This window comes from Chinchilla lanigera, unplaced genomic scaffold, assembly GCF_000276665.1.
Source record: "Chinchilla lanigera isolate Chin_1 unplaced genomic scaffold, ChiLan1.0 scaffold00007, whole genome shotgun sequence".
Taxonomy (NCBI): Eukaryota; Metazoa; Chordata; class Mammalia; order Rodentia; family Chinchillidae; genus Chinchilla; species Chinchilla lanigera.
In genome coordinates this window covers 21,628,374-21,652,999 of record NW_004955408.1, presented here as the reverse complement: position 1 = coordinate 21,652,999, position 24,626 = coordinate 21,628,374, and the positions used below count along the sequence as shown (strand labels likewise).

General features: G+C 36.8%; 1 protein-coding gene across 1 annotated transcript; it reads left to right on the top strand.

Moving 5' to 3' along the window:
• Positions 1–9,567: 9,567 nt before the first annotated feature.
• Pank3 (pantothenate kinase 3) lies at positions 9,568–22,151 on the top strand (the record flags this gene model as incomplete). Its single annotated transcript, XM_013509138.1, is given in 6 exon segments — positions 9,568–9,920; positions 11,988–12,241; positions 14,455–14,631; positions 17,203–17,326; positions 20,210–20,335; positions 21,068–22,151. Coding segments are annotated over 6 exon segments (1,085 nt in total), but the record flags the coding sequence as incomplete, so codon positions are not given.
• Positions 22,152–24,626: the final 2,475 nt, after the last annotated feature.

Genomic DNA, 24,626 nt, shown 5'->3' with positions numbered 1-24,626 from the left:
CGGCTGCTCGCGCGCCCTGCGCGGGCGGGAGGCGGAGGGACCTTATCAACCCTGGTTCGCGCGGCCGGGCTCCCCATCCCCCTGTGCACGCCCGCGGAGCGCCCGCCGCCCCCTGCCCCGGTCCTCCCACTTCCTCTCCCGGAGCGGGGAGGTTGCTAGAGGCAGTTTTTGATTCGGGTCTTGCACAACGACAATGGAGCTCCCGCTCCCCTCTCTCGCAGCCTGAAATCGGGTTGAACACAGATGGTCGTGGCTGTCAGCAAGGGGCAGTTACCACCCATTTTCAGTAATCTCCGGGCTTCCTGCTTGTGTCCTTGAAATACGGTGGTTTCCTGAGTTGTCATTGTTGCAACTGCAGCTTCTAAACACACGTGCTTGTAACCTGCCGGTGGGTAAATTGCTTCAGCCGGCTTTTGAGTGGAATGTCAGTTAGTTCATGTTTGTGTTTGAAAATACAGAAACTGGAAGAGTAAAAACACCCTTATTCCCGCTACCCGGAGCACACCACTGTTAATATTATGGGAAATACCCTCAGAGATTTTTCTGAGTGTATATGCATGTACTTAAAAAGAAAATCTTACCATGCTGTAAGAAAGCAGATCAGCTGGTGGCTCTTTAAAAAGCTTATTTTTGTAATTGCCTTATTTCATTGCTCATTCGTTGTGATTGTCATACTTAAGTCTCCTGGGACAACTAGGACTGTGGAGATCCATGCTCAAAACTTAGAATTGAACAGATGTTTTGCAGTTTTTGCACTTTTTCATGGGATCCTCCCAAATGTTCTGAGAAATCTGCATCTTTAAAGGACGCTGCGATGCTAACACCTTTCCCAGCCTTTCTGCCCCCAGGGACCTTGTAAACCTCATTGGAGAAGCGACCTGCCTAAAATCTCTGAAAACTAATGTTTGTTTGTATGTTTGAGACAGAGTCTTGGTATGTAGATTAAGCTGGCCTAGAACTCCAAGTGATTCTCCTGTCTCAGCCAGGCTGAGAACTCAGTTATTTATGTTTTGGGGTTTTTTGGGTACTGGAAATCGAACTCAGGACCTCGCACTTGCCGGGCAGGCGCTTGTGCCGCTGAGCTATGTCCCCAGCCCCTCAGTTATTTAAATGTGTGATACTTGTCGCCAGGCCTGGAGGCGCACGACTGTAATCCCAGCATTTGGGAGGCTAAGACAGGAGGATCGGTGCGAGTTTGAGACCAGCCTGGGCTACAAAGTGAGTTCAAGGCCGGCCTGAACTGCATAACAAAACCCTGTCTCAAAAAAGACACACACACACACACACCCCGCCCCCCCCCCAAAAAAGTGTGATACTTTGGTCTTTACAAAAGCACTTTGAATTTGCTGAACTCTGTAACATTTTGCAGGCCTCCCCTGCTAATTGTACTAATGAGGTTCATAATCCTAAATCAGCAGCTTAAAAGTGTTCACCTACACCTGTGGAACATGGTCTAAAACTTGAGAAACACAAACTTTATTATCTGATAGTTGTGTCGGCTAATAAAAATTTTTTCATGGCGATTTCTTGTTAAAGCTGCACAATTCTTGTGATACTTTGAAGTCTATAAAACAGTGATGGCAGTTTAAATATCAGTGTAAAAGCACTTGTAATTTACATTTGCCGAATTAAACTAATACATCTTGAACTGATACAGTAATGTACAATACTTGGACATCTGCCCTCACGGCATGTATTTTCTGTTTGTCTTAGAATTTCCACTTGGTGAAAAGAGTTTATCACAGATTCACACTTTGGTTTTTTTGTGTTTTTTTTTGTTTGTTTTTTGTTTTTTTTTCCCCGTGTATGGGAATCGAACTCACGACCTTGCACTTGCCAGGAAGGCACTGTGCCACAAAGCTAAATCCCCAGCCCAGATTCACACTCTGAGCTCTTTTTTCATACTCTTAACTCTTAAGGTAGTGTTTTCTTTTACATCCTAATAGTTACTGATTACTTAGATTTGGGCAAACTAATAATCAAGTGGGAATACCATTTTAAATTAAAAAAAAAATTACAATAATTATCAACAGTCTAGCCTTGAGCTCACCTTGTAGCCCAGGCTGGTCTTGAACTCGAAATGATCCGCCTGCCTCAGCCTCCCGACTGCTGGGATTACAGGCGTGTGCCACCACGACCGTCTTAAGTCCTTACTTTTGAGACAGGGTCTGATGTAGTAGTTCAGGACGGGCTTAAACTCAATATGTATCCCATGCTGACTTCAAGATTGAGATCCCTCCTGCCTCAGCTTCCTGAGTGCTGGAATTACAAACAAATGCCATCACACCGAGTTTTTAAAGGATGCCTTTTTTTTTGAAAGTGTGCTACTACATTGTGGTACCTTGTGAAACCATTAATCCTACTTTAATCCTAAAAAGAGTCATGCTGAAAAACTGGCTAGGCAATTTGATTTAGAAGTTTAAAATGACATTTACAGCATTTTTCTGGGCAAAAAGTACCTACTAAAATCTTTATAGTAAAAAATAAAGAGCATCTTGTTTCTGTATGTGTGGGAAAGATAATTTTAACGCTGAATTGTCCTAGATGTATGTATTTATTTTTGTTTGTTTTTTCCTGTACCGTGAGTCCAACTCACGACCTCGCGCTTGCCAGGCAGGCGCTGTGCCGCTGAGCTAAATGCCCAGCCCCTCCTAGATGTATTTATAACTGAAATTGTTGTAATTTTTAAAAAACACTTAGGAATTTTGTTTTGTTTGTGGTACTGGGAATTGAACTCAGGGCCTTGTGCATGCTAGGCAAGCACTCTACCATGGAGCTACAACCCCAGCCAAGGAGTGTTTTTTTTCTATTTTAAATACATACTTTAATAGGTTGTGAGTTTTTGTAATAATTGCAGTATTTATTGACTTAGCCTCTGCTTTGTATGCATTGTGTCGTTTAACTTACGGCAATGCTAAAGGAAGCTATATATCATATTGGTTAAATAAGTGATTTGGCTTCAGCCAGGCATGGGGCATGCCTGTAATCCCACCACTCAAGAGGTGAAAGGTGGAGGATCTTGCAAGTTTATGGCCAGCCTGAACTACATAGTGAGACCTTGTCTCAGAACATGGGGGAAAAATGAAAACAAGTGATTTGGCTTTATATATTGTCTTACATTAATCCCCTAAATGTTAAAAAACATTACTTTTAGGTACATCACCAATATATTCTCAGGTTATATATAACCTAAAGGCTTTTATGAACCAGAAAATTTTGCAAGGAATTTATTTTGCCATGTAGATTGTGTAACGAGAGGTTGTTTCTTTGTTGTTGTTTTTTTGTTTTTTGGTTTTTTTTAACTAGAAGATTTAACATTTGAAATTTGTGGTAAGTATATCTAAGTGTGTAATATAGATTTTGAGTCAGTTCTTTGCTAACCCAAGTAGTAAGGTCCTGAAAACTTTTGTTAGGCACAGAGAACTATGTAGCCTATGTGTATAATCTGCTTCCCCATAATTAGATTGGCCTGTTGGTAAATTCAGTTTAAAATTATCACTTCCAACAAATAAGGTACATTTGAAGGAAGTAGTTTCTAATATCTCTCCTTGGAGGTGTTTACCCAAACAATATTTACCCAAATCTGTGCTAAGGAATCTTAGTACTGAAGGTGTGAATATGAGTATTCTCCAAATACCACAATTTTTATTTGGAATGATTGCTAGAAATGAAATATCTTTTTTTTTTTTTTGGTTTTTCTCCGGTACCAGGAACCGAACTCACGACCTTGCACTTGCCAGGCAAGCGCTTTTGCCGCTGAGCTAAATCCCCAGCCCTTGAAATATCTTTTATCTTAAGAATTTGAAACAAAAAAAAAAAAAAAAAGAATTTGAAACATATCTGCAATTTGCCAGTGTATGTGCCTAATTTAGAATTTTGTTCTCTAAAGTACCCTACAACATTCTGAGTATTTTCAGCAGTTGGTTTCTCTTTACATATGATATTTGGTGTGAGATCCCTCAGGATAGAACCTTCAGGCTCCCAAGAGCAGTGAAATAATTCTCCAGTACTTCCACATTTCTTTACTACCAGTAAGATACAAAACTTGACATATACGTAGTCTGTCCTTGTGGCAAAATACAGTGCCTTCTGTTTAATCATTTTAAAAGGTAATTGGACCCAGGCTGATTTTCATCATTTGTATACCTGATCTACCTGGTGAGGAAGATAATACAATTCTTAGTAGCTCTCTGTCCATGAGGTAGTTGTGGATATTTTTGTTAACATACAAGGCCAAGTGGTAACTCTTGTAAGATTAGTTGAGGCAGAGAATAAAGCTATTGCTTTTTGAAGGCCAGGTAAGCAGATAATCTCAAATTCTAGGAAAAACAGTCTTGAGAAGGTATTGTATACTTGCCATCACCACAGTGCTTATTTATTTGTTTTTTTATCTATTTATTTGTATTTATTTTTGTATTTTATTTATTTTGTATTTGTATTTATTTATTTTATCTATTATTTGTATTTATTTGTTTGTTCATTTATCTATCTATTTAGGTTTTTTTCTGGTACCGGGAATCAAAGTCACTACCTTGGGCTTGCCAGGCAGGCACTGTGCTGCTGAGCTAAATCTCTGCTTATTTATTTTTATGGAATGTGTTCTGCTTTTTAAAAGTGTTGCCTCACCCCCCACACAGTGTATTATTTTAAAAGGAAGAGGAAATGTTTAGGTTACATGGAAGTACTTAGGCTGTTTATATACTGATGCCCTATTCTGTCCATTAGCCTGAAGCAGTAAAGCTGTAGATACACCTCTTTTTTTTTTTTTTTTTTTTTTGAGGCAGGGTCTCACTGTGCAGGCTGGTCTTGAACTCGTGACAATCCTCCTGCCTCGGCCTCCCAAGTGCTGGGATTACAGATGTGTGCCACCACGATTGGCATAAGTATTTTTTATTTTTATTTTTTTAAGTATTTTTTAACACACTGGAAAATACAAAAGTTAGTAAGTAGACTACTTGCTAAATGATAGGAATGGATCATAATTGAGAATTTTTATCTTTGTTATTGCCTGTGCCTCATGCTTTTTGGTAGTGATTATTTCTTAGACAAAAGAATGTGAACTTTAGAACTCATAAGATCTGTATACAAAAGATGGCTTTTTCTCTTTTAAGTTGGAGCTTTGGTAGGGCTCAATTCTCTTTCAGTCCTGTGTTCCTGAATTTAAGAAGACAGTCATAAACACACATGAGAGGTTTCATTTGCTGTAATTAATACATAGTTTTGTTTAAGAATTTTTTTTTTTCTGTGAAGTTTCTTTTGAATCAGGACTGGTTTGGTCACTTCATGCAAACAGCATGCTTAAGAAGATTTTTTTTAGGTTTTTTTTTTTTTTTTTTTTTGGAGCAGGGTCTTACTTTATGGTTCAGGCTGACCTTGACCTCACTATGATGTAGGCCAAGGTGGCCTGGAACTCATGGGGCCATTCTCCTGCCTCAGCCTCCTGAGTGGTGGGATTACAGGCATGTGCCCCTACACCTGGCTTGTATTTTAAATTTTTGTTTTTGTTTTCTGGTACCGGGAATCAAACTCACAACCTTGTGCTTGCTGGTCACGCACTATGCCTCTGAGCTAAATCCCCAGCTCCTGTATTTTAAATTTTTGAAAACTCCTTTTTTTTTTTTAGCTTAATCTTACTGTGTAGAAATTTTTCTATTACAAAATATGCTTTATATGGCAGTAATGTTTTCTACCCCTCCCCATAAAATCACCTAGAATCAAGCATCAGGTACTGTAGAATTGATTTTTTTTTAGGCAGTGTCAAAAGGATTCTTTTTATTTAATGCTCTTTTAAAAGTATCCTAATTACATGTATTTTCAACAGATGTGTGACAGATTTCAAGGAATTTCTAGTTGAGTGGATCAGTGGATCTGTTCCTGGTATCTCTCAAGTGTATCTTTGTACACACTTAAACACATACTCTTCCAGTGAATTTCCCCCTTTGTTAGTATTGCTGCGTGTTACTGCTGATTATGTAACTTTTTACATGAACTTCTGTCTTGGTTACTTTTTTCTCACTGCTGGGACAAAATACCTGACCCCCAAAGTTAAGGAAGGAAAGGTTTGTTTCACTTACAGTTCGTGGAAGTTTCAATCCGTACTTGGCAGATTATAAGGCAGAGTGGCACGTGGCAGAGGGCTACATCTCAGGGCGGCAGCACACAGCTAAGCCCCAAGCACCCACCAGGGCGGACTGGGGGAGGAATGCCCCCAAGCAGCTTCTTTCTCTCCCTTACATATGCAAACTATCCACTCCAGGGCGGGTGCAGCTCTCACACCCATATTTAAACTCTCAAAGCCTGCCCCGTGTCCCCATGAGGCATTGGGGGTACACACAGACATAAACCATAACAACTTCTTAAAACACAAACTCTAGATTTTGTGAATAACTGAAAGCAAAACAGTGATAAGTGACAACATACTTCTTTTTACCTAGGCATGTATCACTTTATGGTTTCTGTAAATGGTCTGCTTTGCCTTTAGAAATTGTATTTTATTTAAGATGGCGTTGGCCTGAGATAGAGCTCAGTTGTAGAGCCCCTTACCCAAACATGCCCAAAGGCTTGGATTTGTTCACTGCTTATTTATACCAGTCTACATGCTTGACATAAAAGCATAGGGCTTGTGTAGGATCGTATACCCCCATGCTAACCAAATTACAGCCTAAAATCATTTTACTTTTTAAAAATCTTTTCCTTTTGATTATTTTTAATATAGATTGAGTTGTACAATTTGAATTTTTTTTTTGTTTTTGTCTTTTTGAGGCAGGGTCTCACGATGCAGTTCAGGCTGGCTTTGAGCTAACTTTGTAGTCCAGGCTGGTCTTGAACTTTCAATGATCCTCCTGCCTCAGCCTCCCCAGTGCTGGGATTACAAGCATGCACCACCACACCCAGCACAATTTGGATTTGAAACATAAAAATAGAGTTCTTCACATTCAAAGTTACAGTAATTTTAGTAAATGTATAGATTCTAGAATAGAGAAATGTCTATAGAATTTTCTCATTGAATCATTTTTCCAATTTTCTAATAGTACATGTGTATCAAGTAAAATGAGGATTTTCTTTTACCTTTACTTTTTATTTTTGGATTTTTTGAGTCAGGGTCTTGCTGTGTAGGCCAGGCTGACTTGATTTCACAGCAGTCCTCTTGCTCAGCTTTCTGAGTCTTGGGAAAGCAAGTTTATGCCACTATGCCTGGCTATATAAAATGAATATTTTTAAAACAGAATTTTAAAATTTCTCTTGATAACTTGCAAATAAAAAATGTATTTTTTTTGCCAAGCATTTTGTAATCCGTGTGTTTTAAGTATTAAATTATTTTTGAGCCACTATGAGCAGTTAAAATACCACAGAATAGAACTAGATTTTTTTTAGAGTAGAGTGATGTCTCAGTCACTGAGTGAACAGTTTGACCTTAAAGCAAGTTTGTAATCTCCCTGTCCTTGTCTGTGAAATGGCACATACAATAAAGCAGCTTCATATTAGGGGTATTGAGGTAAATGAATACTTATGGCTGATACTGAATACTCAGTAATTGTCAGCTATAGTTTTCATGGGAACTAAATCAGTTGTGCTTTAAACAAATTTTATGAATTAAAATTTTGTAGTTTGTTTTTTTTAATGTTTTTTTTAACTTTTGTAATTTGTGATGTTGGAACACTTACATTTTCCCCCACCCTGGAGAACAATAAAACACTGTATTACATATAGAAGGATTATGACTAACAAGAAATCACATTGTAGAATAGCATGAAGAAATCCGATGGCCAAAACCAGTGGTTTTCAAATGGCCATTTAGATCTATCTTTTTTTTCTTTTTTTGAGGTGGTCTCACTATGCATTTCAGGCTGGCCTAGAGCTCATGATGATCCTCCTCCCTCAGCCTCCCAAGTGCTGGGATTACAGGAGTACACCACCACACACGACCTAGATATTATTATGGTAGACTCTCATATACAGTGTTTGTGCATGGGTAAATTTGAATCCCAGTTCTCTTAAATATCATTTCCCAGTGCCTCTGGAATGAGGGTTCAGAAATCTGTATTTTTAAATTAATACCTAGGTGATTTTGATCTAGATTTAGAGTTCTTTGGCCTTATTCTGTAGGCACATCTTCAACACTTGTGTATCTTGCACCATGTCACTAAATAAGCATTGTAATTTGCAGGTAGACTATGTAGCTTTCTTGTCAGTAGTAGTTCTCCAATTGTCTACAAAGGAAGTCTAAGCTTCTTTCCTGGTGTCCAGGACCCTTTGCAATTGATCCCTATTTTCTCAGCCTCAGTCTTTTTCCTGGGTCTCTAATTAAATTGACTTACACTTCTGTCTGCATATAGGCTTTTTGATTTTTAGTATTCTCTCTCTTTATTTATTATTTAGTATTTTTGAGACAGCATCTCACTATGCAGTTCAGGCTGGCCTTGAGCTCACTTTGTAGCCCAGGCTGGTCTCGAACTCACATGGATCCTCCTGCCTCAGCCTTCTGAGTGCTGGGATTACAGGTGTGTACCACCATACCTGGCCCTACTTTTAAACAGGCATAGAATTTAGCATTCCTTATGTTGGTCTCCATGACACTTACAGTTTTACCTATCTCATTCCTGTGTATTTATATTTGTATTCCCTGCTAGATTGAGCTGTCCTTGTGGACTGGAACTTCGTATTTTTGACTTACTGAAGGGAATTGAGGAAAGTAGTAAACCGAGAGATTAATGGCTATTCTAAAGTCCTGTAGCCTAGTCAGTGACAGAACCCCAGGTCCCAATCCTGAATGATACTACAGCCTAAATGTGCTTATTCCAGAGTATGATTTAACTTCAACAGTGTTAACCAGATGTATAAAAGAAACTAACTTTGCTTAATAAGTAAAAAATAAGTAGAAAATAAATTTCCTTTTAAGGAGCTGCTTTTCCCATGGATGATTATAGGCCAGTGTTATTATATTAAAACCTTTATAGAGGCAGAAAGATGTTCAAGCTGTAGATAATGATCTATTTATTGAAACAAAACTGGTTTAAATTCTTCGTATTTCCTATGCCATGAGGTTAACTATTCCATAAAAAAAGAGAATACTTATTAGGCCAGGAATTAAAAGGCCCAGGACCATCTCTGAGTATATTACAAGTTTTAGAAAATATACAAATAAAAATGAAAGAGAAAGGTGAGTTACACATAGAGGATATATCTTACCCGATTATTACTGACTAAGTATATAATTTAGGATAAAGAGTTTGTGGATAATTAACTGCTTGTCCTCAGTTTGCATTTCTTTTTTTTTTTTTTAAAGAGTAAAAGAAGGATAACATAATAATAGGGGGGACTTAGCAAATTACAGACAAAATGGTAGGAAATTATCAATGGTTATTGTTTTACATATTGTTATCTACAAAATAGTTTCTCAGGAAAACAAATAGACAAATAGTAGTGAGTTACAGACAAAAGAGGTAGGAGATTATCAAGAGTTGTTGTACTATACTTTGGTATCTTCAAAGTGTCTTCTTCAGTTTGCATTTCTAAAACCGTGTATATATATATATATATACTTTTTTTTTTTTTTTTAATTCACAGCTTTCCCTTGGTTTGGCATGGACATTGGAGGAACTCTAGTAAAGCTCTCATACTTTGAACCTATCGATATCACAGCAGAGGAAGAACAAGAGGAAGTTGAGAGCTTAAAAAGTATTCGGAAATATTTGACTTCTAATGTGGCATATGGATCCACTGGCATTCGGGATGTACACCTTGAACTGAAGGATTTAACGCTTTTTGGTCGAAGAGGGAACTTGCACTTTATCAGATTTCCAACCCAGGACTTGCCTACTTTTATCCAAATGGGAAGAGATAAAAACTTCTCAACATTACACACGGTGCTATGTGCTACAGGAGGTGGTGCTTACAAGTTTGAAAAAGATTTTCGTACAGTAGGTATTTGTTACTTGAGCCAAAAATTTATATTCCTTGTGTTCAGTTTTAAATATGAGGCTGGATTTCCATTTAGAATATCCTCAGGTTAGTTCTCCTAAGGAGGCAGAAGAAGGATGTATTCATGAGTAGCCTTTCATTTGGGACAGATTTTTTTTTTTTGCCTTTTTGATACAGGGTCTCACTATGCAGTTCAGGCTGGTCTTCGACTCACTTTGTAGCCCAGGCTGGCCTTGAACTCTAAATGATCCTCCTGCCTCAACTTCCTGAGTGCTGGGATTATAGGCATGTGCCACCATGCCCAGCGTGGGACATTTTAAACACCTATATGGGATAACTAACGTGTTCAGATGGGGCCATAATTCCTATAACTCGCTGCTAGGCAGCTTGAACCTCCAAAATAGTACATGTAAGACTGTCCCATGCATGACTGTGCCCTTGGTGGTTCAGACTGGGGGAAAGTTGTTAAATTGCCTAGATTTAGGCATATTGTTGCACATAAGGTTTGGTAAAAATGTGCTAAGTTTAGGGCTGTGCAAGGAGGGACTTAAAACCTGTGGTGGCACAGTACCTCAGAAGGCCTAAGCTAGAGATGTGTGAGGGAAACCTCAGTGAGTTTGACAGTGTACAAAGTCAGATGTAAAAAGGGTTTGAATTCTGTCATTACGTGTGTGGGTTTTTGAGTAATTCATGTAGTTATTTCTCCCAGGGCCTTTTCTGTCTAACACCCTGGTTGGTTAGTAGACACCTGAATAAAAAATGTTAACCCTTTTTTTTGGTTTTGTACCATCAAACTTACTGTATTCCTTTCTTGGAGTCATTTAAATATGACAAGATTTTTGAGTACAGTAGGTCCCCAACTTTTGAACAAGTTCCATCTGGGAGTACATTGGTAAGTTGAATTCGATTGTGTGACAAAGTGAGTCCTACACCTTTGACATAGATACACAACATACAGATATGCAGGGTTTTATTGCTTGCTTTTGTTTGGTTTGGCTTTGTTTTGTTTTGATGTGTGAGTGGAGATTAACCCTGGGGCTTTCACAGAGTTACCACCTCCGTTCTTTGTTTTGTGAAAGAGTCTCACTAAGTTGCCTGGGCTGTATTCTGACTTGTGATCTTCCTGCCTCAGCTCTCCAGAGTGCTGGGATAATAGATTTGTGCAACCCTACCTGGCTGATGTTCTAATGTTTAAAAATATGTATTTAAATGATGATCTAGAAATTTGTTAATGTTGTCATTTATTGGGCAACTACTTAGGCATTTAGTGTGTGTCAGGTATTGTGATCAGTATTGCAAGGTTGCAATTAACAAATATGACACAGATAAAACCCTCAAAAAGTATGATGATTCTTGCTGGGCATAGTGGTAACACACCTGTAATCTCAGACCTCAGGAAGCTGAGGCAGGAGGATCAATGTGAGCTTGAGGCCAGCCTGGGCTACATAGTGAGTTCAAGGCCACCCTGAACTACATACCAAGACCCTGTCTTAAAAAGACAAAATAGTTATTCTAGACCACACAGGTGTGTCAATTCTAAGTAAAAGCACAGTACATCACAGTATACTCTTACTTGAAATGAATTTAGTAATTTCAAACAGGTACCCAAACTAATAAAAACAAGAAATTACAGTCTTTACATAGCAATATTAACTGGTGTGATCATACCAGAGGACGTGATGAAGTCATTAAATGTTTGCACCTACATAAAGATTCATGAATAATAGAAAAACTACAAATGACAGGTTGATGTAGTGTATTTTGTTAGAGAATCAGAATCCATAAGCTGTGGTGCTGTGGGTGACATTATTTCCAAGATGCTTATCGATGCTTAGGAAAACTCCAAACGGTAACAGTACAGTATTCCTATGTTTGTATGGTGATTGAATTCCTAGCACATTCAGTATGTTAGAATCATGTGAAAAATGGTTGTACACATAAATAAAATACTTTGTGCTTATGTAGGTTTAGATCATCATAAATAAGCATATGAAAATTACACAATAAAGTTGTCAAGTATTTTGAATGCTGCCTTCCATTTAAATTTACATTTTCAATTTTTGTAGATTGGAAACCTCCACCTGCACAAACTGGATGAACTGGACTGCCTTGTAAAGGGCTTGCTGTATATAGATTCTGTCAGTTTCAATGGACAAGCAGAGTGCTATTATTTTGCTAATGCCTCAGAACCTGAGCGATGCCAAAAGATGCCTTTTAACTTAGATGATCCCTATCCACTGCTGGTAGTGAACATTGGCTCAGGCGTCAGTATTTTAGCAGTCCATTCCAAAGACAACTATAAGCGAGTAACTGGGACAAGGTAGTAACCTTTTTCTTTCTTTTTTTTTTTTTTTTTTTTTTTTTTTTTTTTTTAAAGTATTCACAGTGTAAAGTACATATATTGAATGATTGGGAGGAATACTGGGGATTAAACCCAGGTCCTTACATGTTCTAGACAAGTGCTACCCCTCTGTACAGCCCCAGCCATGAAATTAATATATCGATGCTAGCTTTCCTGAAAAAATGGCATGTATTTGTACTAGGTGAAGAAGTTAAAATGTTGCAGGTAATCTTTTTGTAAGATGGCATATGTAAAGATTTAATTAGAATTAAAATCCTGAAATATTTATCAGTTGGCATCCAAGTTTTCATAATAATGAGTGAATTTTTATCTAGAATGATTCTAATAGTGTTTTTTCCAGAATTTGATAAAGGAGCACTTACTAGAAGTAAAAGTGTTTTGTTGATTTCAGAATTACAGTATTCAGGGGCTGGGGATTTAGCTCAGCGGCACAATGCCTGATGGCAAGCGCAAGGTCGTGAGTTTGATTCCCGGTACCGGAAAAAAAAAAAAAAAATTACAGTATTTGTATTTTATGATTTTATTTCCAGAACATTTTTCTTCTTGTCCTGTTTTTCTTTTTTTTGTAATATATTTAAGGAAAGCTTACCATATGCTAAATAGATTTACATTTAAACCATGGTGTTGGGTAACACTGTAATGCTTATACAAAGATTAATGTGATCCCTGTGAGTCCATAAAATATACAATGTATGAAATATGAATATGAAAAGGATTTAATATTTTTCATTATTGTCTTATGTATTTTATCAGCTTTTAGAAGAGGAAGAGACTCTTGTTCAGTTAAAGGAGAAAAATTTGGGCATACTTTAAGTCAGATTAATTCGTGGGAAAATTCACTTCAGTTTTTTTTTTTTTTCTTTCACTTCAGTTTTAAAGTAGTATTCCTGTTTATGATACTTAAATATAATTAGCACTTTGTTTAAAAGTTCACCTCCACTGAAATACTATGCCAAAGAATTGTGCACATGTATTTCCTGTTTTGATTAACATTAAAAGACAAAAATTTGCTCTTAATTAAACAAAGGTTCATAGATAGAACCTGCTAGAAAGAAAAGACTGGGAAAGAAAGATTTTTAGTTTATAGATTAGAGAGATATGATTTCTTTTTTTTCTTCTTTTTTCTTTCTGTCTTTTTGACACAGGATCTCACCATGCAGTTCAGGCTGGCCTCGAGTTCACTTTGTAACCCAGGCTGGTCTCACAGCTTGCAATGATCCTCCTGCCTCAGCCTCCCAAGTGCTGGTATTACAGGCGTGCGCCACCATACCTGGCCTATGATTTCATTTTATAAGCATATCCAAAAGAATAAGACTAAGAAAATTTCTGTCATTTATGTGATGATCAGTGGGACATCAATATCATTATCTTTATGTCTAGGTCATATTAGATGTTAATATGTCAAATTGAATTGATTTCATTTTTGTCCACAGTAAGTCATTTGTCTAATTTTTTTTTTTTTTGTCCCATATTTCTTGTAAACCATTTAAAAGTGTAAATTTTCTCCTTTCAATTCATGTTAGGGGACAGGGATTTAGCTCAGTGGCACAGTGCCTTGAGCGTGAGGTCCTGAGTATGATTCCTGGTCCTCTCCCCCTCAAAAATTCATATGTTACTAATTTTTAACCTTTTTTTTTTTTCTAGACAGTATCACTGTGTAGTTCAGGCTGGCCTTAAACTCAACTTTGTAACCAGCCTAGCCTCAAACTCGCAGCAATTTTCCTTTTCTTTCTTGGTCTCTTGAGTGCTGGGATTACAGGTGTGTACCACCATGCCCAGCTCTTTTCTTTTTGAGATATGGTCTTGCTTTGTAGTTCAAGCTGGCCTGTGTAGCCCAGGCTAGCCTCAAATTCATGGCAATCCTCCTGCCTCAGACTCCCAGGTCCTGGGATTACAGGTGTGCACCGCCACACCCAGCTTTTAACATTGCTTTTTAGTGTACACACACAAATATATTTTTAGCAGCTACACAGTGTAAAGTATGGGCGAACCCCCTGCTTGATCTGATTGTACAGGTTTTTTTTACTGAGCAGTTTTTCTTGCCTTCTTTCACTAGGATTTAGTAATGCATTCTCTCTGTGTATATGCTCGATGAATGAATGCACCCTTTCACTTTGGAGAAAGAATATAGTATATGAATGCAACTTTAAATTTTTCTTTATTTCCTTTAGCCTTGGAGGGGGTACCTTTCTGGGCTTATGCAGTTTATTGACTGGCTGTGAAAGTTTTGAAGAAGCTCTTGAAATGGCATCCAAAGGTGATAGCACCCAAGCTGACAAGCTGGTCCGAGATATTTATGGAGGAGACTATGAAAGATTTGGTCTGCCAGGATGGGCTGTAGCATCTAGGTAAGTTCAGCATTTGTGTTATCCAGGTTGTTCATTAAATTTTTTGGAAGGCAATCTATTAGGGAGTTATAAGTCTTCTTTCTGTTATCTTTTCTGGTTTCAAACTTTGAACATTGATATAGTTTAAAAATTAGACATACATTAAGAGGTTTACCCTGTAAGAAACCACTTTTAGAACCACATGTAATCCCAGCACCTGGGAGACTGAGGATCTTGAGTTGAGGCCAATGTGGAAAATTAGTTCAGTACCAGCCTAGACTACGTAGCAGGACACTTGATTAAAAAAAAAAAGCCACTTTTCATTTTGAAATATCTTTCCCTAGTACTTTATGCAAATACAAATGCATATCTTTATTGCCCTCTTGTACAAAAAAATACCATTTTTATGGCATACTTCTATATTTTATTGTATGGCACACTATATATAAAGTGGCCATATGTGCTTGAAATCTTTCCATATTGTAGTTGTACCCTTTTGTATATGTAAAGTTTTATCTGTAGGATAAATTACCAGACTTGTAAATGCATAAGTGTGCTCCGCAAAGGAGTGGTCTGTTTTTCACCCTACCAGCAGTAGATAGAAATGCCTGTTTCCTTACAGTCTCACTAGAGGTATGCTGCCAGACTTCGAATTTTTGCTAATCTGATGGAGAAGTGGCAGCTTTCTGTAATTTTAATTTGTATTTCTCTCTTTACATATGTTTTCTTCTGTGATTGTTCATGTTCTATTTTTCTGTTGGATTGTTACACAGTTGAATTTATCAGTGTTTTCTTTTATGGCTTCTGGATATCGATTCATACTAAGTAAGTCTTCCACATTCCAAATATATATAGGAATGAAGCTTTATTTATTTTTCTGTTACTTTAGTGGTATTTTATATTTTAATACTTGATTTAACATTTTTGTTTAATAATTTATCTTGGAATTTTGTGTGAGGTATAGATCCAGTTTTAGTTTTGTACTTCTCTTTCTAAAGGCCCTAATATTGTATTTAGGTCTTCATTTGCATATTTAATGATTTGAAATGACTTCTTTATCATACACTGGCTTTTCATTACTGTGTTGATATTCAGCACTCTATTTTTAGATTTATAGAAGCATGTAGGTATGCTTTAATATCTAGAAAGGCTCCCCCCACATTGCTTATGTCATTTCCCAAATGAAAATGAAAATCATATTCTCTAATATGAAAAAAATATATGTTAGGCTTGTGTATTTTCTTAAGAAAAAAGGCCATTTTTGTGATGTTGAGTCTTGCCATTAAAGAAGTCATCTTGGCTGTTTGCTTAGGGCTACTTTGTCTTTCAGACATTTTAGAGGACTTCATATATATCTACACATCATTTTTAAAATTCTTCTTAAGTGTTTGTTGTTGTTTATTGTATACCATTCTCATTTCCATTATACTAACTGGTTGTTACTTACACACTCCCAAGTTCTTCGTCAGGGTGTCCAGTGCCTTATAGTAGTGATCTTGGCCTAAACTGTCTGCATCTTTCCTCTCCCTTACATGGGCCCTGCATTCTTAGCATTAGAGGTACCTTTTCATTTTATAGATGTTTTCAGTTCTCATTTCTTTGTGCCTTTAACTTTTAGTTGCTTCTTCCTAGGATTTTCCTTCTCTATTTTTTTTTTCTGGTTAATTTTTTCTGTTACTTTTACTCTGGAAAACCTTTCTTCAAACCTTCTCAGCTTTTTCCTCTTACACAGTGGTACAGGGTCTTCTTTCCATTGTTTCCAAGGTTACCTGTGGTTTGGTTTGTATTTTCCTGCTATACTTAGTGCTCTTTCTCCTGCTCCATCTAGGCCTGCACTGTCCATACAGTACCCTTGAGCCACATGTGTGCAGTGAGCATTTCGAAGGTGTTAGTCCATGGCACATGGTAAAGTGACTGTATTTGGATATACTGCTTAAGTAAATCACACAATTAAAACTAATTTCACCTGTTAATTTAACCTTTCAAAGATATCTAATGGAAACTATCCATGAAATTGCTGTGGCTTATATTTTGTATCTATTGGACAGTGCTGCACTAGACCTAAATTTCTGAGGGACTTAGTGTTCCTAACATGATGCTTGCTGTGTCATAAATGTTCATTATAATTAAAAGGAATTTTACTTTAAACTAAGATACCTTTGAAAACATTTTACTTTTTAAACATAAGTCAAAGGGGCTGGGGATTTAGCTCGGCGGCACAGCGCCTGCCTAGCAAGCGCGAGGTCGTGAGTTCAATTCCTGCTACCAGAGAAAAAAAAAAACCCAAAATAAATAAATAAATAAACATAAGTCAAAATGTACTTCCCTATATTTTCTTGGCTTCCTAAAATCATAGCCATTTAATTTCATCATTTTATCTCAAGTTTTAAAATGTAAATATTCTAATAATCTTTGTTTTCTTGGAACAACTTTGTGTTTTTCCTAATTCTAACCTAAATTCATTAAGAGGTACTATTTTATCCTTGTGTAGATTTTTGTTAATTTGCTGTAATCTTATCCCTGTGTATGCCAATGTATGAGAATGTTGCTCATTACCAAACAATTTGACTCTTGTCTTTCATTTTTCTCTAGTTTTGGGAATATGATTTATAAAGAGAAGCGAGAATCTGTTAGTAAAGAAGACCTGGCAAGAGCTACCTTAGTTACTATCACCAATAACATTGGTTCTGTGGCACGAATGTGTGCTGTAAATGAGGTAAAAAAAAAAAACCCTTTTATGAAGAAAATGAATGACAGCTTGTTTTCCTTGAGGCTTCTGAGATTGAAATATGTTCCGTTAAATCCCTAAACTCATGAAATATACGTCGTATACCCAGTTGCTTTACTAAGTTAAAAGAAAGTAGCAGATAATCCAGATTTAAATAGAACAAATATGTAATTATCCCGAAACCTTTTGAAAATACACAGCATAAATCTCTTCAGTATGAAAAGAAAATTCTAAGCATAAGACATTTTGAGCTGAGTAATTTTTGAAAACTTTGTTTTGAGGCAGGATCTCACTGTGTAGTTCAGGCTGGCCCTGAACTCACTATATAGCCCAGGTGATCCTCCTGCCTCAGCCTCCTGAGTGCTGGGATTACAGGTGTGTTCCACCATGCCTGGGATGAAAGCTTTCTTATTTTAATTTTTACTGTCAGCATTGGATTAGTAAAATGCTTGGGAGTTTTCTTACTGCCCTCGGCTTCTTTACAGTGCTGCCTTGTTGCATATGGATCAAGCAGCATTGTACAGGGCTATGAAGGCATTGAGACTTATTCTTCATATATTTGAATAGTGTATACTGCTTTTCTTCTAAGTGCCTGTACTTCAGAACAGCTTAGGGCCAGGGATAAAGCTCAGCGGCACAGTGCCTACCTGGCAAACGTGAGGTCCTGTGATTCTCAGTACCAAAAAAAAGAAACAGCTTAAAAAGCAGGTACTGCTGGATTGACCATATAGCTTGGGAAAGAATATACATAATTCACCTACATGTATATTTGCCCATTTAATTTTTATAAATATTAAATGCTTCAAATTGATTGGGAGCTGCTTCTTGAGGGAACCATTCATTTGTTCATTCACTCATGTATCACTGAGTAAATATTTGCAAAGTACTGTGTACTTGACATGGTTCTAGACCCTGGGAATGTAATATATTAGTGAAGAAAACAAAGATTTCTGACTGGTATTTACATTGTTTTGCTGATATATTAAGTAAATCATTTGGTATGTGTTAGATAAAAAATGTAATTTTTTAAAAAAGGAAAATCAAGTAAGATAAAAAGAACTAGAAATAGGACAGAGGATAGCAGAGACAAATCACAAGTAATGGAGTGATTAAAAGAAGGTTTTATTGAAAATGGTACCTGTTCTAGAAAGTCCTCTTTTGCATGAATTACATAGTAAAGGGTTTGAATATGATGGGGCATGCTGTCAGTAACTGGGTCTTAAATGGTTCATAAAAATCTTATAAGTGAAGTTTTAAAATCAGAAGGAAGGAAGGAAATAAAAACAGAAAAATAATAAATATGACTGTGACCCTTGAGCAAAGATTTGAGAGGAGCCACACTTGAGGATGTTTGGGGGAGAAGCTCAAGCACAGAGAACCACTATGCAGAGGTGCTGAGTTACTCTATGTTGAAATCCAGGCTCTTACTTTTAAATTTCTTAATAACAGGTGGTAAGTTGATTAATGAGATTTGGGGAATAATCCACTTTGGGGACAGACAGTAATCTGGGACTTTGGTTCTCAGCTCTGTAGGTCTTAATTTCTACTGACCTGGTTGAATTATCAGTAATTAAGGCCATGGTTGACATTACCCAAACACATCTGCAAAGATACATATTCAAAAGTCAGCGTATTACTCTGGAGGCAGAGGCAGGAGGATTGCTGTGAGTTTGAGGCCAGCCTGGGCTACACAGTGAGTTCAAAGCCAGCCTAAACTACTAAGTGAGACCCTGTTTGGAAAAAACCAAACACACAAAGTCAATGTATTGCCTAGTGTGGTGGCGCATGCCTGTAACCCCAGCACTTGGAGGGCTGAGGCAGGAGGATCCTTGCAAGTTTGAGGCCAGCCTGGGCTACAAAGTGAGCTCAAGGCCAGCCTAAACTGCATACTGAGACTCTGTCTCAAAAAGACAAAACAAAAAACAAAGTCAGTGTATTGTGAGAGAAGCATAGGTTTTCTGATTGGTTCCCTTACCTAAGATTTCCTAATTAGATGGACACCCAAGAATGCAAATGAGTGTCCATGGAATCTTAGCAGAGGGAGAACAGATGGACATGCTATGGAGAGACATAGGGTTGGTACGTATGTAGTACCCTAGTCGTTGTTACTCCTGCTCTGTATGGAATCCATATCACATGTCATAATTGAGCACGCTTTGCAATGTACTGGGCACGTTTATATTTTATCTTCAGTGTATCTTAAAATACTTGGGGCTGGAGATACAGGTCATTGTAAAGCCTGTTTGAGACATATATGAGACCCTGGGTTCATTCCTCAGCATCAGAAAGAATCTACCTTTTTTCATTTGATTCCTTTAAGGTATCTCCAAATTTAACTTCGATGCATTATTCTCCATTTTCAAAAACAACTCTTACCTGTAATCTTTGCTAAAGTCTTCCTGAACTTTTTAAAGCAGACTTTTATTTTTTAAAAGTTTTTCTGTAGTAAAACCAAATGGAAAGTAGAGTTCCCAGGTGTACCTGCCTTCCACACACATACATAGCCTCCCTGAATCGTTCCCCCTAAAGAGTGATAGAGTCGTTTAGAGTCTGAACCTGTGCTGTCATATCATCACTAATGTCCATACACAAAAGCAATAGTTTACATTAGGGTTCACTTTTAGTACTATGCATACTATGGGTTTTGACAGATGTACAGTTACCTGTCCACTGTTGACTCCCATTTTTGTGTGTGTGTGTGTGTGATGGTGGTAGTGGGAATTGAACATAGAGCCTTACACATGCTTGGCAAGTGTTCTATCACTGAGCAAAATATCTAGCCCTACATTTTTAGGTATTGTAAATCCTTTGTACTATAAAGTTTATTTAATAATTCTTTTACAAGTTATTGTCTTGGATCTTTTCTTCTAGAAAATAAACAGAGTTGTCTTTGTTGGAAACTTTTTACGTGTCAATACTCTTTCAATGAAACTTTTGGCATATGCACTGGATTATTGGTCGAAAGGTCAGCTGAAAGCATTGTTTCTAGAACATGAGGTATGACAAAAATGTTTTATGAATTATTTAATGGCATGCTTTTAGGTGCAAATTTTATATGTTGGTTCCTACCTTATAAGTGGAAAACTACAAATTATTTACTTAAGTAGAATATTGTTCCTTCATTTCAGTTTCGGTTGGGGAAAGAGGGTTCCTACAACTTGGTAGGAACCCCAAGAGAATTTTTATAGCTCTTCTGACCACGAGTGCAATGTGAGGTCTCTGAGCTTTTCAGATACCTAGTGCTGCTGTAGACTTAATGGCTGTGGTTAGAACTGCCTCTGCCCTCTCTTATTTACAAATGTTAAATATGGGCAACACAAAAATACATAATTTTGCCAAAATTCTTCATCTCCCAACAGCCCCATCCCTAGTATTTGGAATTATATTGGAGGGTTTTTCCTCCTCCTTACTACATCTAGCCAAATTCTAATCTGAGCAATTAGCGGTCCACATAATGTTTTGAATTTAAGTGAATTTTTACCTTGAATTCTTTTTTATTGAGTAAAGGGGAGAGGGTATAGTTGCAACAATAGTCTTTCAAGGTGCATATGTATCGTATATACGTTAATAGTGCAGTGTCAGAAAAATTTAACAATGCTAACATTATAGATATGAGACTATCCAAATAAATGTTACTAAACAAATACAGATACATTCTTAATAAGTGGTTAACACTGAATGCTTATTTAAAAGCTACATTATACTAACAGGTTTTTAAAAATCACACAGGGGTACTTTGGAGCTGTTGGTGCTCTTCTTGGGCTGCCGAATTTCAGCTAAAGCATCAGAGATTTCTCTGCTAATAAATGTCACAAAAGGAGCTGAAACTGGAGACATATCACTGCATTGTTTGTCACTGGGAACCAAAGGATAAAAGTAGCATTATTCTTGTTTTCAAATGTCAAGATGGTAAGCTCATGAGTATTGCAATATTAAAAGTGAGAGCTGTATAACATGTGAAGTATTTCTCATTGAAATGTTTTTCATTTTGTATATAGCCATTGTTCAGTCTCTAAGCATAGTCTAGCCTCTGATTATTGAGCTTCCTCTCAAAAAGATTTTCTGTTTATTTTATGTAGCCAGCATTTCAGTCACGTATGCTCAATCAAATCTTAAAAGTACAATAAATGTTTTACTTATGAAAGTAATTGATTCTGAGTATTTGTTACAAGTATGTGTGTTTTGGTTATTTGTGAGCAGACAGGAAGATACTCTGTATCCAAATTTATTATAATGGCAATCAAAGATGATCGTTTTATGTGATTTTAGAAATGCTAAGGAGTTATTGTAGTTTTTCTAACATACCCCCTCAGAAAAGCATGTTTATATGATCTTTCCCCAGAAGTATAACTTTCCTCAAATGCACAATTTAATTGAATATAATAATTTAACTGAAATACTGTTGGTGAATGTTAGCCTAAATTTTAAAATGGCTGGAAAACGCACATATTTGTTAACACTACACTTTCTGTATTTTGTGAATTAACATGTGTTAAAAGGCTTAATATTTTTAAATTGCAGGTTTAATTATTTTGGAGTTTGTATAATGAGCTTCTTGGACTATCTGAATGGAATATGGTTTTTGTGAATTGACATTTTTCTCATGTCCAAATTTATGTATTTCTTCTCATTAATTAGATCTGAACCATGAGAGCCAAGAGTTTTGTTCTTTGAATAGCAGCAACAGAATCACATTTGTTCTAAGTGGGTGTTTTGAAAGTTTGTAGGCATCTGAGCCGGGTTACAGATTACAAAAGGATCAGTGTTTCACATATTTTGGTAATAAAAGCATTAAAGTCCCAAAATTTGTAAATCCTTTTGCCTTGAAATCTAGCATCTTTTATAATGTTATGAAAATTTTCACATTTTTACATTTACAGTAACATTTTGGAGGTCCAGTGTAGTTAGTGAAATTGTTCAAGTCTGTTGTTTATGGTGTAGGAAGTAGAAAGTCTTGGGAAGAGACTCATCTTTCTAAATTACCAGGAGATCTGGATGTACTTCGAAGAGCTTAAAAATTGTTTACATGTCAGAGGAAGTATTAACCACATGTTTTCACAGGCTCAGTGTTGCTCAGTAGAAAGTTTTCAGTAGACTGTCAGGAGGTAGAGATATTTCTCTGTCATCTCCTAGTTTTGTAGCCAAGTGTTTAAAATTCAATTTTCTTTGCCTAAAGACATGAACATATAAATAATAAGATTGAGTATTTAAGGGGAACAGCATGTAATAGCAATGTTTTATAATCTTAGACTACGTGGGACTTTGAGTTCAGGTTACCCAGTAGCTATTTTATAAGCCTACAGTGACTTCACATATCCTGCTTTAAGATTTGTATGGCAGCGAGTGGCTATTGTAGCTAAAATACCATTGGTTCACTGTACCATAAATGTTTCTGATTTGGGTAATTGTACAGATAAGAATTTATTGAATGATAGTAACTACAAGTCTTATACCTGTGGCAAACTATGTATATTAGCAGTAGGTTTAGGGCAGTCTTTATGGCGAAAAAAGAACAAAGTATGTAAGTTAATTTGTTCACTATACTTTGGTTAATATGGATCTGTGATTCGTGTTTTAGCCTTTGAAACTGAAACTACTTGCTGAAATGCGAGTAGAAGTGACCAGCCATCTCACCACTATTGCTCTTAGCTTTTTCTATACATAATAATTACTTGATTAATAAGTAAGGATATAGAATTGTGAAGAAAAGGCCAGCTGTGGTAGCACACACCTGTAATCCCAGCACTTGGGAGGCTGAGGGGCTGGGGATTTAGCTCAGCGGCAAAGCGCCTGCCTGGCAAGCGCAAGGTCGTGAGTTCGGTTCCCGGTACCGGAGAAAAACCAAAAAAAAAAAAAAAACTTGGGAGGCTGAGACAGGAGAATCACTGAGAGTTTGAGGTCAGCCTGAGCTACAAAGTGAGTTCAAGACCAGCCTTAGCTGCATAATGAAACCCTATCTTAAAAAGACCAAAAAGATAAAAAGGATTACGTAGAAGGCTACCAAGATTTTTTTTTTTATCACAACAAATTCCCTGAAAGAATATTGTAATAAATAGGTTTAGTTTTAAAGTCAGTCAGCATGCTATCTCAGAGATCAGTAGTGGCAAACCTGTGGGCTTGGGCGCTGCAGCAGGCTGTTTGTAACATTGGAACCTCTAAAAGATTCATCATCATTGTTCTGTATTCTTTAATAGTGCCATCTTAACAGAAATGAGATGTAAACTTTACATTTAATTTTATATTTACTCGTAAATGTATTAAACAAGTAACAAGCAGGTGAAGATAATTTTAATTATATATTTTAACCCAGTATATCCAGTATGTTATTAAGCTTCTAATCAAAACAAAAAATTATTTGAAGATATTTTACTTTTGTTTTTAAACCTTAGTCTTCAAAACTTACTTATATTTTACACTTAACACCATATCTCAATTTTGACTGATCACATTTTCAGATACTAAGTTGCCACATATGAGTAATGGCTGCTGTATTTATTGGACAGTGCATTTCTAGAACTACCTCTTAAAAGTGCAGGTTATTCTGTGTTCATAAAAACTTTGTGAACATGGACTTTTAAATTTAAAGAAAAAAGGAACCTTGGTTTTTCAACAGGGAATAAGAAATTGTTTGGGTTTATTTAAATAAGCAAGGTATTTCTGACCATTCCCAAAATGTCTTATATTGGCATCCTGTCATTTCAATGTAGTGTATGTAATTTTTTCACTCACACTGATAAAGTTGCCTGAGATACATCCTGACAGTTTCTGACAATCTCCAAATTATATTTCCTTCACTAGCAAAGTAGCTGATTCCAGTGACCTCTTAAATTCTAGCTGAACTTTGGCTGATTTTTAAAGGTTTAAAAAAGAAAACCTGTTGACCTTTAATGCACTGACAGTTTGCTTTGGGGCTTAGTAAGAGAACGCCAAATCTAGGACCACCACCACCACATCCCCCGCAAGATTGCCTTTCCACTAGAGACTTAGAACTAGGGCTGAAAGTTCTCTACACCCAGTTAATACCCGAATGTGAAATATTAGTGGACTTACTGTGTAAGTTAACATGGTAGTTCTTTGCTTGGCTACTCTAAAATCTGTAGGGAAGTAGGTTGACTCTTAATTTGGATAGTTTCTGCTGTTGCTAGTGTTAGTGCTAGGAAGTCTCAGTCACTTGCTAAATATTAGACTCTTCAAAATTCCTGAGTTATTTTTACCTTCGAGAGTACATGTCTGTGTTTTACTTAACAGTTAATGAAAGACCAGTCCTGTAAGCACAATGGTGGAGCTC